We start from the raw sequence: 12,902 nt of genomic DNA on the forward strand, positions 1-12,902 counted from the left end.
TTAAGTAACTTTCATACAGCCTTTATTTTAGGTCTTCTCCGCTCCACTTTGAGAGGTACCTCATTTCAGCATTTCTAAAACTTTTGGGGATTCTGCCAAACCCAGTAAATTGGGTTAGTTCTTGTCTGGTAGACCAGCCCCTTCTTACTAGGAGGGATGTAAAGTTTATGTGCTGTATTCTCTTTCGTTTAGATCCTTGAGGGTAACGTGAAGGCCCACTTTATTATGAATGATCCAGCAGGAAACAGCTACTTGCAGGTACGGTCGACCTTCCCTGATAGTTAACAGAGAACTATTTTCTGACCTTCCTTGAATATGTATTATTTCTCCAGAAGCTGGAGACGTGATTCTAAATGAACTGCTTTTTATCAAGGAACCTCTTATATATTAGAATTTGAGACCTCTTAGAATTTGAGACCTAAGGAAGTGGGGGCAGGCAGGAGAGACTGTAAGTGTGTGTCAAGGGGGGGGGCGGGGCGGGAAGCTGCTCCTAGGCTCCTCCTTTCTCTAGTTTAGCTCTTATCCCTAGCAATGGAGTTGTCATTTTGCTGCTAATCTAATGGAATTAGATTTTGCACAAATCTAATTGTGGAGTGAGGAGAAATGGTGCCTTCTCCAGAGGCTGAAATAGGACACCGGAGAGGCTTTAAACTGACTGGAGAGATATTCTGGTGATTTATAATAACTTTAACATTTATTGAGCAGTTTTTGTTGGTCAGGCAGAACTGTTTAAGGTCTCTCTATGGTTAAGACTTGCTATACTCTTCATAAGAAGGTGCAGATAGAAAGTTTTTTAGACAGACTGTTACCTAATTCTGCCTAGGGCTGGAGGGTCCCATTCTTGGGACTGTGTTGGGTTCTGTTGCTGCTCGCTAGTTGAGACTAGCTATGGGGAATTGGAGGCCTTTAGAATAAAAACACTCATTAAGTTTTTGGGAAGGCGGGAGTTGGAAGCCACCTGGTGGGGTGAGGGGGCAGATAGCTGGGTGGCACAGGCACTGATTGTCTGTCCTTGACCTTGCAGAATGTGTATGCACCTGAAGATGATCCTGAGATGAAGGTGGAGCATTATAAGCGCACGTTTGACCAAAACGAGGAGCTAGGGCTCAACGACATGAAGACAGAGGGCTATGAGACAGGCCTGGCCCCACAGCGGTAGTAGTGGATGGTTCCCGAGCCCGCCTCCAGTGCTGCTCAGACCAAGGGGCTGTTTATTAGTATTGGGAAAGGCTGGGGGTGTCCTCCCCACCAGGCCTTGCCCATGTTGGGGGGAGGACACCTGGTCTGAGTCAGAGATGTGGGTGAACAGTTTGTCACAGAAGTGCAAGCCTGTTGGACCGTATTTTGGAGGTTTTGAATTGGCCTGGGAAGAAACCCAGAAATGAACCATGGGGCATGTCATCATTGCTTTTTTTCCTGTCGAGTCTTTACCCTCCCTCCACATAATGCTCTTGCTAGGGTTGGAACTCTGCAGATGGAAGACAGCAATATCTGGAGTTTGGGAGTTGGTTGGGGAATAGAAAATACTGGCTTTCAGCAGGAAAAGAGTCTTCTGAGGGGAGGGAGTCAGCACAGGAGAAGTTCTCATTAAAATGATGGCTTTCCAGCAGGATTGGCCTCTGAATTCACTCTGTCCTTGTTTGATACTATGCTGGTAGAATTCAATTTCCTGAGGAAAATTTTTCCCCAGGGTAGCCAATTTGGGGATTGGAGCTGACATTTCATTCATTCCTTCAGTAGATGTTTGAGTGCTTCCTTTGGGCCAGGCATACCACAGAACTGAACAAAATAAAGCCCTCCAGCCATGGGGCTTAAAGTGGACTTTTGAGGTCAAGTCCATAATTCCTGCATTTGCTTTACCAGATGCAGCTAATAAACTAGAGGGCAGAGCTCACACAGTGCCACTGGGCATAAATTTAATCCTGCTCAACTGCCCTTTGGGGTCGATAGGGTTGGGGTCTGAGCTTGGGACTTGGCAGGCCAAAGTGAGTAGGAAGGGAGTGCTAGAACTGGAGACATGGGCAGGAGATGAGTTGATGGGGTGGAGAGGGTGATACTGGTAATGCTTGTTGGAGCAGAAGGAGGAAGCATTCAGATGCCTGCTGACAGCAGGGCAGAGGCAGGGCTCTGCTGTTCAGTTAGATCCACCGAAGTGGACTAGAAGCCAGCACAGGGCTGTGTCTGGAGGGGGACCCATGGGGCCCTCCAGCTAATGAAGCCCTAGATCAGTCCAGTATCCCCCTCCCACAAGCCCTCAGAGACATAGTCTGCCTTCCTTCCTGGGCCTGAACTGGACCTCTCGGGATAAGCCAGTGGCTAAAAGTTTATGCATGCACCTATTTTAATACATGTAAGTATTTTTGGAACATGTAGCCTGAATTCTGAGTACTTACAAAGTATAACAAGCCTTCTTGACTAATATACTGTCACAGATTGACAAAAACTTATCATGAGGTAAGGAAAATACACGAGCTAATATTTTATTTCAAAAACTTTGGATTTACCTCTTGCACCTCACTTTCCTAGCCTCTCTTCCCAAGGGTCATGTTTTGGCTGTGTGAAGTTAGGGCAACTTCCTTAACCTCACCAGGCTTCTGTTTTCTCATTTGTGAAACATACTTGAGAATTAGAATTCAACCTCTCTAGCTTCCCTGGTTTGCTATGCTGAAAGTAGAAACAAGTCCTTTTCATTGGAAAGATTCTAGGCAAGCGACAGTTAGGGGCCACCTATGATACCAAACACGGGGAAGTTCACGGGTTGGAAACCATGTTTTTTCATAGTAATTACACTGGGTTTGGAATTCCTGACTTCCTCTCTTGAATCGTTCTTAGAAGCCTATTAGAGCTAAACCTATTAGAGCTAAACCCCTCCCACCTAAACCTATGCTAATACAAATAACTGGTAATGTTTACTGTGCGCTAGACACTTTTCTAAGCACTTCACGCAGTAATAGTATCTCGTTCCTCCCAACCATGCAGTTAGGTGCCATTCTCCCCATTTTGTTAAATGACTTGCCCAAGGTCCTACAGCTAGGAAGTCAACGGAGCCCCGGCTCCATACTCTGCCTCTCCAGGGCCCCTGTCCTTGACACTGGTGCTTCTGAAGTTGCCTTGGGCAGAGATCTTGTTCGGGTCGTGGTGGTGGCCTCGTGCTGGTGCACCACCTGTTGGAAGAGCAGATGGATAAGACGCACGCAAAACCATCGTTGCGTTGGCGGAGGGACGCCGGACGTGGCTGCGCCCCTCGTCACCCCGCGGACGCGCTCTCGTGTCATCCCAGGCCGTTCTCACAGCGCCTCACCACTTCCGGTCCCGGCCCCGCCTCCTCAAGGCCTCTCCGTGCGGCTTGCGTTCAAGAATTTTGTCCCCAGCGCCGAGCCGTCTCTCCGCCCCCGCCGCTGCCATGGCGGCAGCTCCGCCGGTCTCCAAGGCCGAGTACCTGAAGCGTTATTTGTCTGGGGCAGGTGCCGGCGTCGATGGGGCCCCTGAGTCGGGTCGCCGGCGTCGCAGAAAGCGGCCGAAGCCTGGCGGGGCCGGCGGCAAGGGGTGAGTTGGCTCTGGCGGGGCGGGGCCGGAGGCGACTCGCCGCCCCTCTCCCCAACTCCGCCCTCGGCCGGCGCTTCCCCGTCTCCGGGCCGCCCGCCCCGCTCCTCGCAGGGCTCGTCCGGCCGGAGCCCGCAGCCCCGCTCTGGCGCCCCGCGCCCCCCTCGCGCCCCTGGGCGGTATCTTCGACGTCTCCAGCCCGGCTGTAACTTTCCTCTTTTCCCGCCCTCGTAGCGTTCCGTCCACTCCAGTAGAGAATGAGTATCTTGCCTTGAGAATAATGGTGGAGCTCATCCAAAGCCTCCGTGTTTGGGTATTTAGGGCCCAGAACCTGTCTGTGGGGTTCAGCAATCCCAGGGACTCCGGTTCTGAGTGAGAGACCTGTGCTTACTTCCTGTTGGTCTTCACAGTGTTGCTATTAACAGTTCTTGTCATGCACCAGATGCTGTTCTAAGTACTTTAGACGTAGATGAATTTATTTAAGCTTTATGATACTACCACGAAGTTGGTATTCTTAATATCCCCATTTTTCAAATGAGAAAACTTTGTAGCCCGCGGTGCTGGGTTGAATAGTGCCCTTCCCCCGTTCACGTCCCCTCAGAGCCTCGGAATGTGATATTCTTTGGAAATAGTGCCTTTACAGATGTAATTGGTTAAGATGTGCTCCTAGTGGATTACGACGGGTGCTAAATCCAGTATGACTGTGTCCTTTTTTTTTTTTTTAAATTTTTTTTTTTTTCAACGTTTATTTATTTTTGGGACAGAGAGAGACAGAGCATGAACGCGGGAGGGACAGAGAGAGAGGGAGACACAGAATCGGAAACAGGCTCCAGGCTCTGAGCCATCAGCCCAGAGCCTGACGCGGGGCTCGACCTCTCGGACCGTGAGATCGTGACCTGGCTAAAGTCGGACGCTTAACCGACTGCGCCACCCAGGCGCCCCCGACTGTGTCCTTTTAAGAAGAGGGAAACTCGGGCGTGGGGGGAGGCATAGGGAGAACACAGCCTTGTGAAGATGGAGGCTGAGGTTGGACTGGGTGTAGGCTACCACTAGCTAGAGTATGCCTGGGGCCATCCGACGTCAAGGAAATGTCCTCCCTTAGAGCCTTCCCAGTGGGCATTACCTTGCAGACGCCTTGGCTTTAGACTTCAAGCCTCCAGAACGGTGAGGGAATAGTTTCTGTTGTTTTGAGCCACCCACCTTGTGGTACTTTGTTAGGCAGCCCTAGGGAACCAATATGCCCAGTTCCAAAGAACAAATCCATTTCCTTTCCTGATTTGATTCTTGCCTACTCTCGCTCTCTGTCTTCCTGCCCTCCTGACTTGGGTGGATTCTTTGGACACAGTGCCACGTAGTGAAACTCGCTTGGGCTTTGGAGTAAGACCACAGTTTGAGTCTGAGCTGTGCCACTTTGTGAGCCGTGTGGCTGTGGGCGGGACATGTTGTCTCTCTAAGCCTGTTTCCTCATCTTTAAAATAGAGTAATAACTGGAGCGTCTGGGTGGCTCAGCCGATTGAGCCTCCGACTTCAGCTCAGGTCGTGATCTCATGGTTCGCGGGTTTGAGCTCCACATCAGGCTCGCCGTTGTCAGCCTGTCCGCACAGAGCCCACTTCAGATCCTCTGTCTTCCTCTCTCTGCCCCTCCCCCGCTGTGCTACCCCATGATAAATAAAAGAGAGTAATAATGATAGCATTTTATGGTTATGATTAGAGGTGTATAAAGTAGAGGTGCCTGGATGTGTCAAGCGTCTGATTGTGGCTCAGGTCATGACCTCACAGTCGTGAGTTCGACCCCTGTCTCGGGCTCTGTGCTGACAGCTCAGAGCCTGGAGCCTGTTTCAGCTTCTGTGTGTCTCTCTTTCTCTGCCCTTCCTCTGCTGGCACTCAGACTCTGTCTCTCTCTCTCTCTCTCTCTCTCAAAAATAAATTAACATTAAACAAGATTTAGAGATGTATAAAGTGATACTGGCTTTTCAAACAGAACTGTTCACATTATGGCAGTCATTGTTATTTATTTGGACTCATCCATGGTTTGTGTGACCGACGTTTATTCAGTACGCACTTCCTATGCCAGTTACTTCAGGGCGTTGAGGATATCCCTGTGAATGAGAAGGCCTAGTCCCCATTCTGGTGGACCTTATTGTTTAATGGGGAGACAGGCTTTAAACGTCTAATTACACAACGAATTGATTTATTTTCTTTGCATTAATGCAGTGAAAGTATTCCAAGGATGTGTAACACGGGTTCTTAGTTGAGGGAAATAAGGGGAGAAGTTAAGGAAGACATGCTCCGGGAAGTTAAATGTATGCTAGGATCTTAAGAATGAGTAAGAGTTTTCCAGTAAAGAACGAGAAGAGTAGGTCAGACAGAGGGAAGGAACTGCTTATGTGAAAACTGATGTGGTAAGGAATTTGGTTCATTCCAGGCACCAAAAGTGAGGTAGTGAACTTGTGGAGGCAGGGGTACCAGATGAAGTGGGCCGTATAGGCAAAGACTGGACCTTACAGAATCTTGTAGGATTTTGAGCTCTATGCTACAATCTGTAGTGTTTGTAGGCTGTTATCCAAGATTGATTCTTCTTTTTTGATTTTTTTTTTAACATTTAGAATGCGGATCGTGGATGATGATGTGAGCTGGACATCTATTTCCACCACTAAACCGGAAAAGGAGGAAGAGGAAGATGATGGAGATTTGCCTGTGGTATGTATCTTTTGAGTCTGTGTTGAGGACTTTGAAATGCAAGCCTGTCTCTCAATCTCCATTCCCGGTACAGGGTAGATTTATAAGGGGGAACGTTGAGGGCAGAAAAGGGGTGACACTTTTCAAAGAGCTATTTTTATTTATTTATTTTATTTTTTTATTTTGAGAAAGTGAGAGAACACAGGAGGGTCAGAGAGAGAGGGATAGAGAGAGAATCCCACACAGGCTCTGCACTGTCAGCTTGGAGCCTGATGCAGGGCTTGAACCCATGAACCGTGAGATCATGAGCTGAGCTGAAGTCAAGAGTCAGACACTTAACTGACTGAGCCACCTAGATGCCCATCAAAGATGCTTTAAAGTAGTCTTCTTTGATGATGCCTGTGCACTGTTTTCTTTGTTTATGGAGGGCCCTGTTAGCCTGGGAATGGGAACTAATCCCAGAGTGGCAAAATTTCTCAACATCAGCAATAGAATATGTTTACGATTAGCCATAGTTCAGTTTATTGGAATGTACCTTGCAAACAGTGTTCAGGTTCAGTTACAGGAAACTTATTTGCTCCTTGTTTTTCATTGATTCAACGAAGTTTAAAATTGTATACTTTGGTCGAAGTATTGCGGATACGTAGGTTAATAAAACCTAGTGTCTGTACTTTAGAGATGATACCCTAGATGGGAGACAGAATTTCAAATAATTTCAACAATGTGATAAATGGTGGAGAGACATTTCACATATGTACCAAGTGCTATTAGAGCACAGGGAAACTGGCACATTTTTTTATTCTCCTGGGAGATTCTATTAAGGAAGTAAATAAATATCCAAACTGAGTTTTGAAGGATGAGTAAGAACCAAGTGGGCAAACGGATAGGCAAATAATCTTGAATTAGTACCATCATGGAAACTTTGCTGAGAAACAAGGTGAAAAGGAGAGCTGTTCTTGGGCTGTATTGCACTGAAGTTGTAAAAATGAATTCCTGATGAGTATATTGAATGTTGATGTCTAGCATATTCTGTAGTACATCATCTAAGAAAAAATTTATCAGTAATTAGAAGGGAAATAGTGGGGTGCCTGGCTGGCTCAGCCAGTAGAGCGAGTGGCTTTTGATCTTAGGGTTTTGAGTTTGAGCCCCATGTTGGGTGTAGAGATTACTTTAAAAACAAAAGAAAAGGAAGAAGGGAAGTAGTGATCATAAGTGACCAATTTAGTTTCAGTCAGAACCAGTCAATTAATGTTTACAACATTTTTTTTATGTTATAAAAGCAATACATAATTTTTTAAATGTTTATTTTTATTTTTAAGTAATCTCTACACCCAGTGTGAGGCTCGAACTCACAACCCCCAGATCAAGAGTCACATGTTCTACTGACTGAGCCACCTAGGCACTCCAAAAGCAATACATATTAATTGTAGAATATTTGGAAATTATAAGAAAGTTTACAATTCTGAAAATAATACAATAATCACTTATACTGTGACTATCCAGAGATGGCAACTGCTCCCATTTGGATGCCCATCTCTTTAATCCATAGATAATACAGACTTCTGTTTTATTTATTTTTTTTAAGATATAATTGAGATCATACTGAATTATGGTTTTGGAGCTTGCTCTTTCATTTAATAATATGTTGTGAATAGTAAGATTTTAAAATATTCTTTGAGAATGTGATTTTTAGTGGTTTCAGTGGTAGTTCATTGTATACATTAATTTAACCTGTCCTCTTACTGGACGTATGGATTGTTTTCTGTTTTGAAATATAGTGCTTTGAGAAACCTCTTGTGCATAAATCATTGTAGAAATCTGTTTATTTCTCTATCCCCACAAAGTGGAATTAATAGGTTAGGAAGTATGGTCCTTTTGAGCTGTATTCTCGTATTGTTTTCCAAAAGGTGGTACCAGTTTCTCCTTCCCCTACAGTTGTTTGAGAATGCCATTTTCCCCATTTCTTCATCAATACTGGAGCATTATTTACAACAACAGAAATAATAGTGAACTTACGCCAGTTTGCAGGTGAACAATGGTATTGTTTCTTAGAAAAATAGTGAATGCTTTTTTTCCTATGTTTATAGGCATTCGTATTTTATGAATTTTTTGGTATTTTTTCCATTGTTTAGAAAATTGGACTTAAAATTTTCTTTCATTGATTTGGTGTTTATGTAATACAATATATTACCTGTCTTACCTGTTATAGATATATTTTATTATTTGTTTTTTCATTTATAGTAGTTTTGACATTTAAAAATTTTAATTTCTATAGTCAAGTCTGTTAATTTTCCTTTACGATACTGTCTTTTGCTCTTATGATTGCCTTAAAACCTGAACGAGGAAGGCTTTAGCTCCACTCCTCTCTACTCTGGTTAAAACAGGTCTTGATTATTGAATTCATTTTTGTTACTGCAAGACCATCGCCACCACCAGTAACAATGGCAAAATAATTAGGACAAGTACAATAGCAGTGGGAGCACAAGAATAATAGGTGTAATTTATTGAGCATTTACCATGTCCCAAGCTGCTTAGCTTACATGAATTAGCTCACTGAATCCTCATAGCAATCCTTTGAGTCCTTTCACAAATGAGGAAATCGAGGCTTAGAGAAAATAACTTGCCAAAGGCTGCACACATTTTCAGTGGCAGAGCTGGTGATTAGATCTCAATTCATCTTGCTTGAATTCAAGCCTGTGCTTTTATTACCTGGTGAGATATCTCAAAACCAGGTTACATGAGGAGTGATGCAGAGAAATAGAGGTGAATTATGACCTGGGTTTGGATTTCAGTTCTGCCACTTGCTGGCTTGTGACATTGAGAAATTTACTTAACTTCTCTGAGTCTTAGTTTGTTCTTTATTAGTGTGGAACCTTTCTTTGCAGGCCTGTTGTGAGGATTGAGTGAGATAATATAAGTAAACCCCAAACACAGTACCTGGCACATGGTTGCTACTCTTTAACTAGAATTTATTAACACCAGCCATCTTTGACAGTCTGTTTTGTGGAAAGGGCATCAGTTGCATCAGGGTCAGAACTAGGGTTACTGGAAAGAAGTTACAGGAAAGTCGGTACAGGTCCAATAAAACTAAGGACTTTCTAGCACTGCCCCCAAATACAATGCACTATCTTGTAATATAATGAGTTCCCTGTCTGTAAATTAATTGGGTCCCTGTCAGGGAGGGACTGGGTGAGTGATCATTTATCAAGGATACAATAATATTCCAGATTTGTTTGGGAATTTCGATGATCTGAAATGTTTTTATCCCTTAAAGATTCTGTGATTCTGTGTACTTCTTAATGATTTCTTTTGGTTGGATTTAAGAAGATCTGTCATTGTGACTACCTCTGACAACAAAGGTTTCATAAGGAGCCTGAAGCCCTTGATGAGTGATAGGAGTGCCAGGGAGCCGGCCTGTATTGTCACTCTGGATATAACATAAAAGTAGAAAGGTGAAAGGAATTTAGCTTTTAGCTTCCCTGGGGCAGTTGTGCACCTGACAGGTTGATAAAGAAGGTTTGTAATGAAGAAGTTCACATTTGGAGGAAAATTGATTAGTCAGAGAAAGATGTATAATTAAACTATCCAGTGTAAATCAGATAAACATCTCATAGGACAAACATAACTGAGGACCACTACATATTTCTACATGTTTCTTCATGGCTGTTTTGGACTCGTGTGTGCCGTGTGCATTGAGAATGGGAATGGTGATAGCTTTAGGTTCCTGAAACAGTAGTGCTCCTTGACTGGATCCTGTGGATTTTCTCAACGTAAGTTGTCCTAACTCTGACAGGTGGCTGAGTTTGTGGATGAGCGGCCAGAAGAGGTAAAGCAGATGGAAGCCTTTCGTTCCAGTGCCAAATGGAAGCTTCTAGGAGGTTAGTTTCAACAGTAGATAAATCTAAATTTCCCATTTATAGGGGAAGCCTTTTTTTTTTTTTTCTCTACACTTTTTTTTTAGAGGCATATATAGGTTGTTTTAGTGTGTCCTTAATCCTGAAAAATACAGTGCGAAAAAGAATTCAGAACTTCTTCGGAGGTAGCAAGACATGGGAACTGAGAGACCAGGTGTCCCATTTTCTCTTCTATTTCGGCATTAGTTAGGGTTACTAACTTAGGTTACACATAAATCAGGAAGTGACTTATGTGGGGGCCTTGCAGTAACCACTGACCTCTGGCCCAAATAGGACAGCACTTAGTATATAGTTAAGTCTTTCTTCGTTCTTCCTTTAAACATGGGTATTTTGCAGTGCATTATCCTCCACTTGCCCACTGTGTACCCTCTCCCTAGGCTAATAATTTAACTCCCTATTTAAAAAGTTTTTGAGTTCTTTGAGAATGGACAAATGACATTTGTTTGTCATGTCTTGAGTGGAGACAATACCTGTTCTTTTTAAAAAAAATTTTTTTTTAATGTTTATTTTTATTTTTGAGAGAGAGAGACAGAGAGACAGAGTGCAAGCAGGGGAGGGACAGAGAAAGAGGGAGACACAGAATCCGAAACAGGCTCCAGGCTCTGAGCTGTCAGCACAGAACCTGATGCGGGGCTCGGACTCACGAACCGTGGGATCATGACCTGGGCTAAAGTCCGCCACTTAACCGACTGAGCCACCCAGGTGCCCTGACAAGACCTGTTTGTAATTGGTTTGGTCTTTCTCCCACCTAGCATAATCAGGAATCTTGCTTCTGTATAGCCATTTAACTCCAGTTTACTCTCGACACTTGTTCCTTTTTCATACATGCAGAGTAGTAGACGAATTAACTCCTAAACAAGATTTGTTCTTTCTGTTTTATATTTTGTGCTTATGTTAATTATCCTACAATTCTGATAAGAAAAACATGCATAACAAAAGTGACTGTTGGTTATAGGTTAGTGATCACTATTGCCTCAGTTACTTTTCAGTATATTATTATTATGTTCTGTGAATTAAAAGTTTATTATCAGTATGTATTCTTTTATCTGAATCTTGTTCACTCTTACTATTTTGTTTTTCTCTGTGGATGTGTTTCTAATCTTTTCCATAATCCTTTTTTCTTTTTTCTTTGTTGTTATTTATTTTTTTTCCACAGTCCTTTTTTTCAGAGAATCTTCATGTCTCCATATTTATAGGTCTAGGAAGAGATACCGAACCCCCACCCCATCACCCTTGAATAGTTGTTTTTCTTCTACTTAACTCTCACTGCTCCATCCCCATTTGTCACTGGAAATATCCTCTTTGGTCTCTGATTCTTACTTCCTTTTTGTAAATATCATGGAATTTATCAACGCCATGGATTAGATTTGCTGTCAGGTGTCCCACAGATATCAGTACTTTTCTCTGAGTGGTGATTGCAATCAGATAGGACTATTTCCCAAAGCAAAGGAGTTGACTTGGTTTAATTCATCCACTTAGCAAGTATTTATTGGGTCCTACCGAGCATTTATTTGAATTTGGGATGCGGAGCTCAATGATAAGAAATACTGGATTTTGGAAATGTCCTGAGTTGCTGTAAACATTTCATTCTCTTATACCTTTGAAAACTGGAAGTTTCAAACTCTTTCCTCAGCTGCCTAGTTTAAAAGATTGCACATGGACTCTACAGTCAAACAGATCTGGAATGGATCCTCTATCACTTATTAGCAGTGTGACTTTGGCAGTAGGACTTAGTGTTTCTGAGTATCAACTTCTTCATCTATAAAATGGATAACAGTATTTATCTTTCAGGCTTGTGAGAATTCAGTGAGGGAATCCATATAAACCATGGACTTGTAATACGTGATCAGGAAATGCTGATCCCTCTTTTTTTCTGGTGCTCTCCCCCCAGTAAAGAGCATGGTGACATTGATCAAATAGTTAATTACATTTCATTTTGATGCGGCACAGGCTTAGTCAGTCTGCATTTTGAAAGAAGAGTGAGTATAAACTGTGTGTTACCTAGTCTAAATATCAGTAGGAGCCTCTGACTGGGAGCTCTGCACAGGCACAGTTTTGGGAAGAGCATTGGATTGAGAGAGGATCAGGGTGTTAGCCTATCTCTTCGTCTTAGTGGCTGTGACCTTTGGTAAGAAATCACTCAGTTCCTTGGAGCCTCTGTTTCACATGTCTGTGAAACAAGGATACCTGCCCAGTGTACCTTAAAAGGTATAATATGAAAAATGCATTTAAATGGCTCGTTAGGCAGATAGAGGTTATTTATTTTTTTCTTTAAAACATTTTTTTAAATGTTTATTTTTGAGACAGAGACAGAACATGAGTGGGGAAGGGGCAGAGAGAGAGGGAGACACAGAATCTGAATCAGGCTCCAGGCTCGGAACTGTCAGCACAGAGCCTGATGTGGGGTTCGAACTCCACGAACTGCGAGATCATGACCTGAGCCGAAGTCGGACACTTAACCGACTGAGCCACCCAGGCACCCCTAGGAGAGGTTATTTTTAAGGTATTCATGAGTGAATGCTGGTTTATTGCCCCTAAGCAGAAGATTTCTGAGTAGTTTTGAGATGTTTGCTCCTGGGCCATCTTTTGAAACTTTGCATATCAAGGGTGAATAGGGCATTTGTGGGGATCTTACTTTTGCTATTTGTGTTTAGGTCACAGTGAAGATCTGCCCTCACACAGACACTTCCGTCGTGACTCCCTGGATTCATCTCCCCCAAGGAGGGTCCGTCACGACACCCCGGACCCATCTCCCCCAAGGAGGGT

General features: G+C 43.6%; 1 protein-coding gene across 2 annotated transcripts in view; it reads left to right on the forward strand.

Moving 5' to 3' along the window:
• Positions 1-1,256: 1,256 nt before the first annotated feature.
• The window catches only part of BUD13 (BUD13 homolog), a 275,859-nt gene continuing 264,213 nt past the window's right edge, over positions 1,257-12,902 (forward strand). For both annotated transcript variants that reach the window (XM_049621220.1, XM_049621212.1), the window contains exons 1-4: positions 1,257-3,546; positions 6,150-6,243; positions 10,016-10,100; positions 12,791-12,902. The exon at positions 12,791-12,902 is cut by the window's right edge and continues 497 nt beyond it. In XM_049621220.1, coding sequence (XP_049477177.1) covers positions 3,404-3,546; positions 6,150-6,243; positions 10,016-10,100; positions 12,791-12,902 — 434 coding nt within the window. In that variant the 5' untranslated portion in view covers positions 1,257-3,403. The remainder of the gene's footprint in view (positions 3,547-6,149; positions 6,244-10,015; positions 10,101-12,790) is intronic.

The sequence above is a fragment of the Panthera uncia genome, chromosome D1 (assembly GCF_023721935.1).
Source record: "Panthera uncia isolate 11264 chromosome D1, Puncia_PCG_1.0, whole genome shotgun sequence".
Classification (NCBI taxonomy): domain Eukaryota; kingdom Metazoa; phylum Chordata; class Mammalia; order Carnivora; family Felidae; genus Panthera; species Panthera uncia.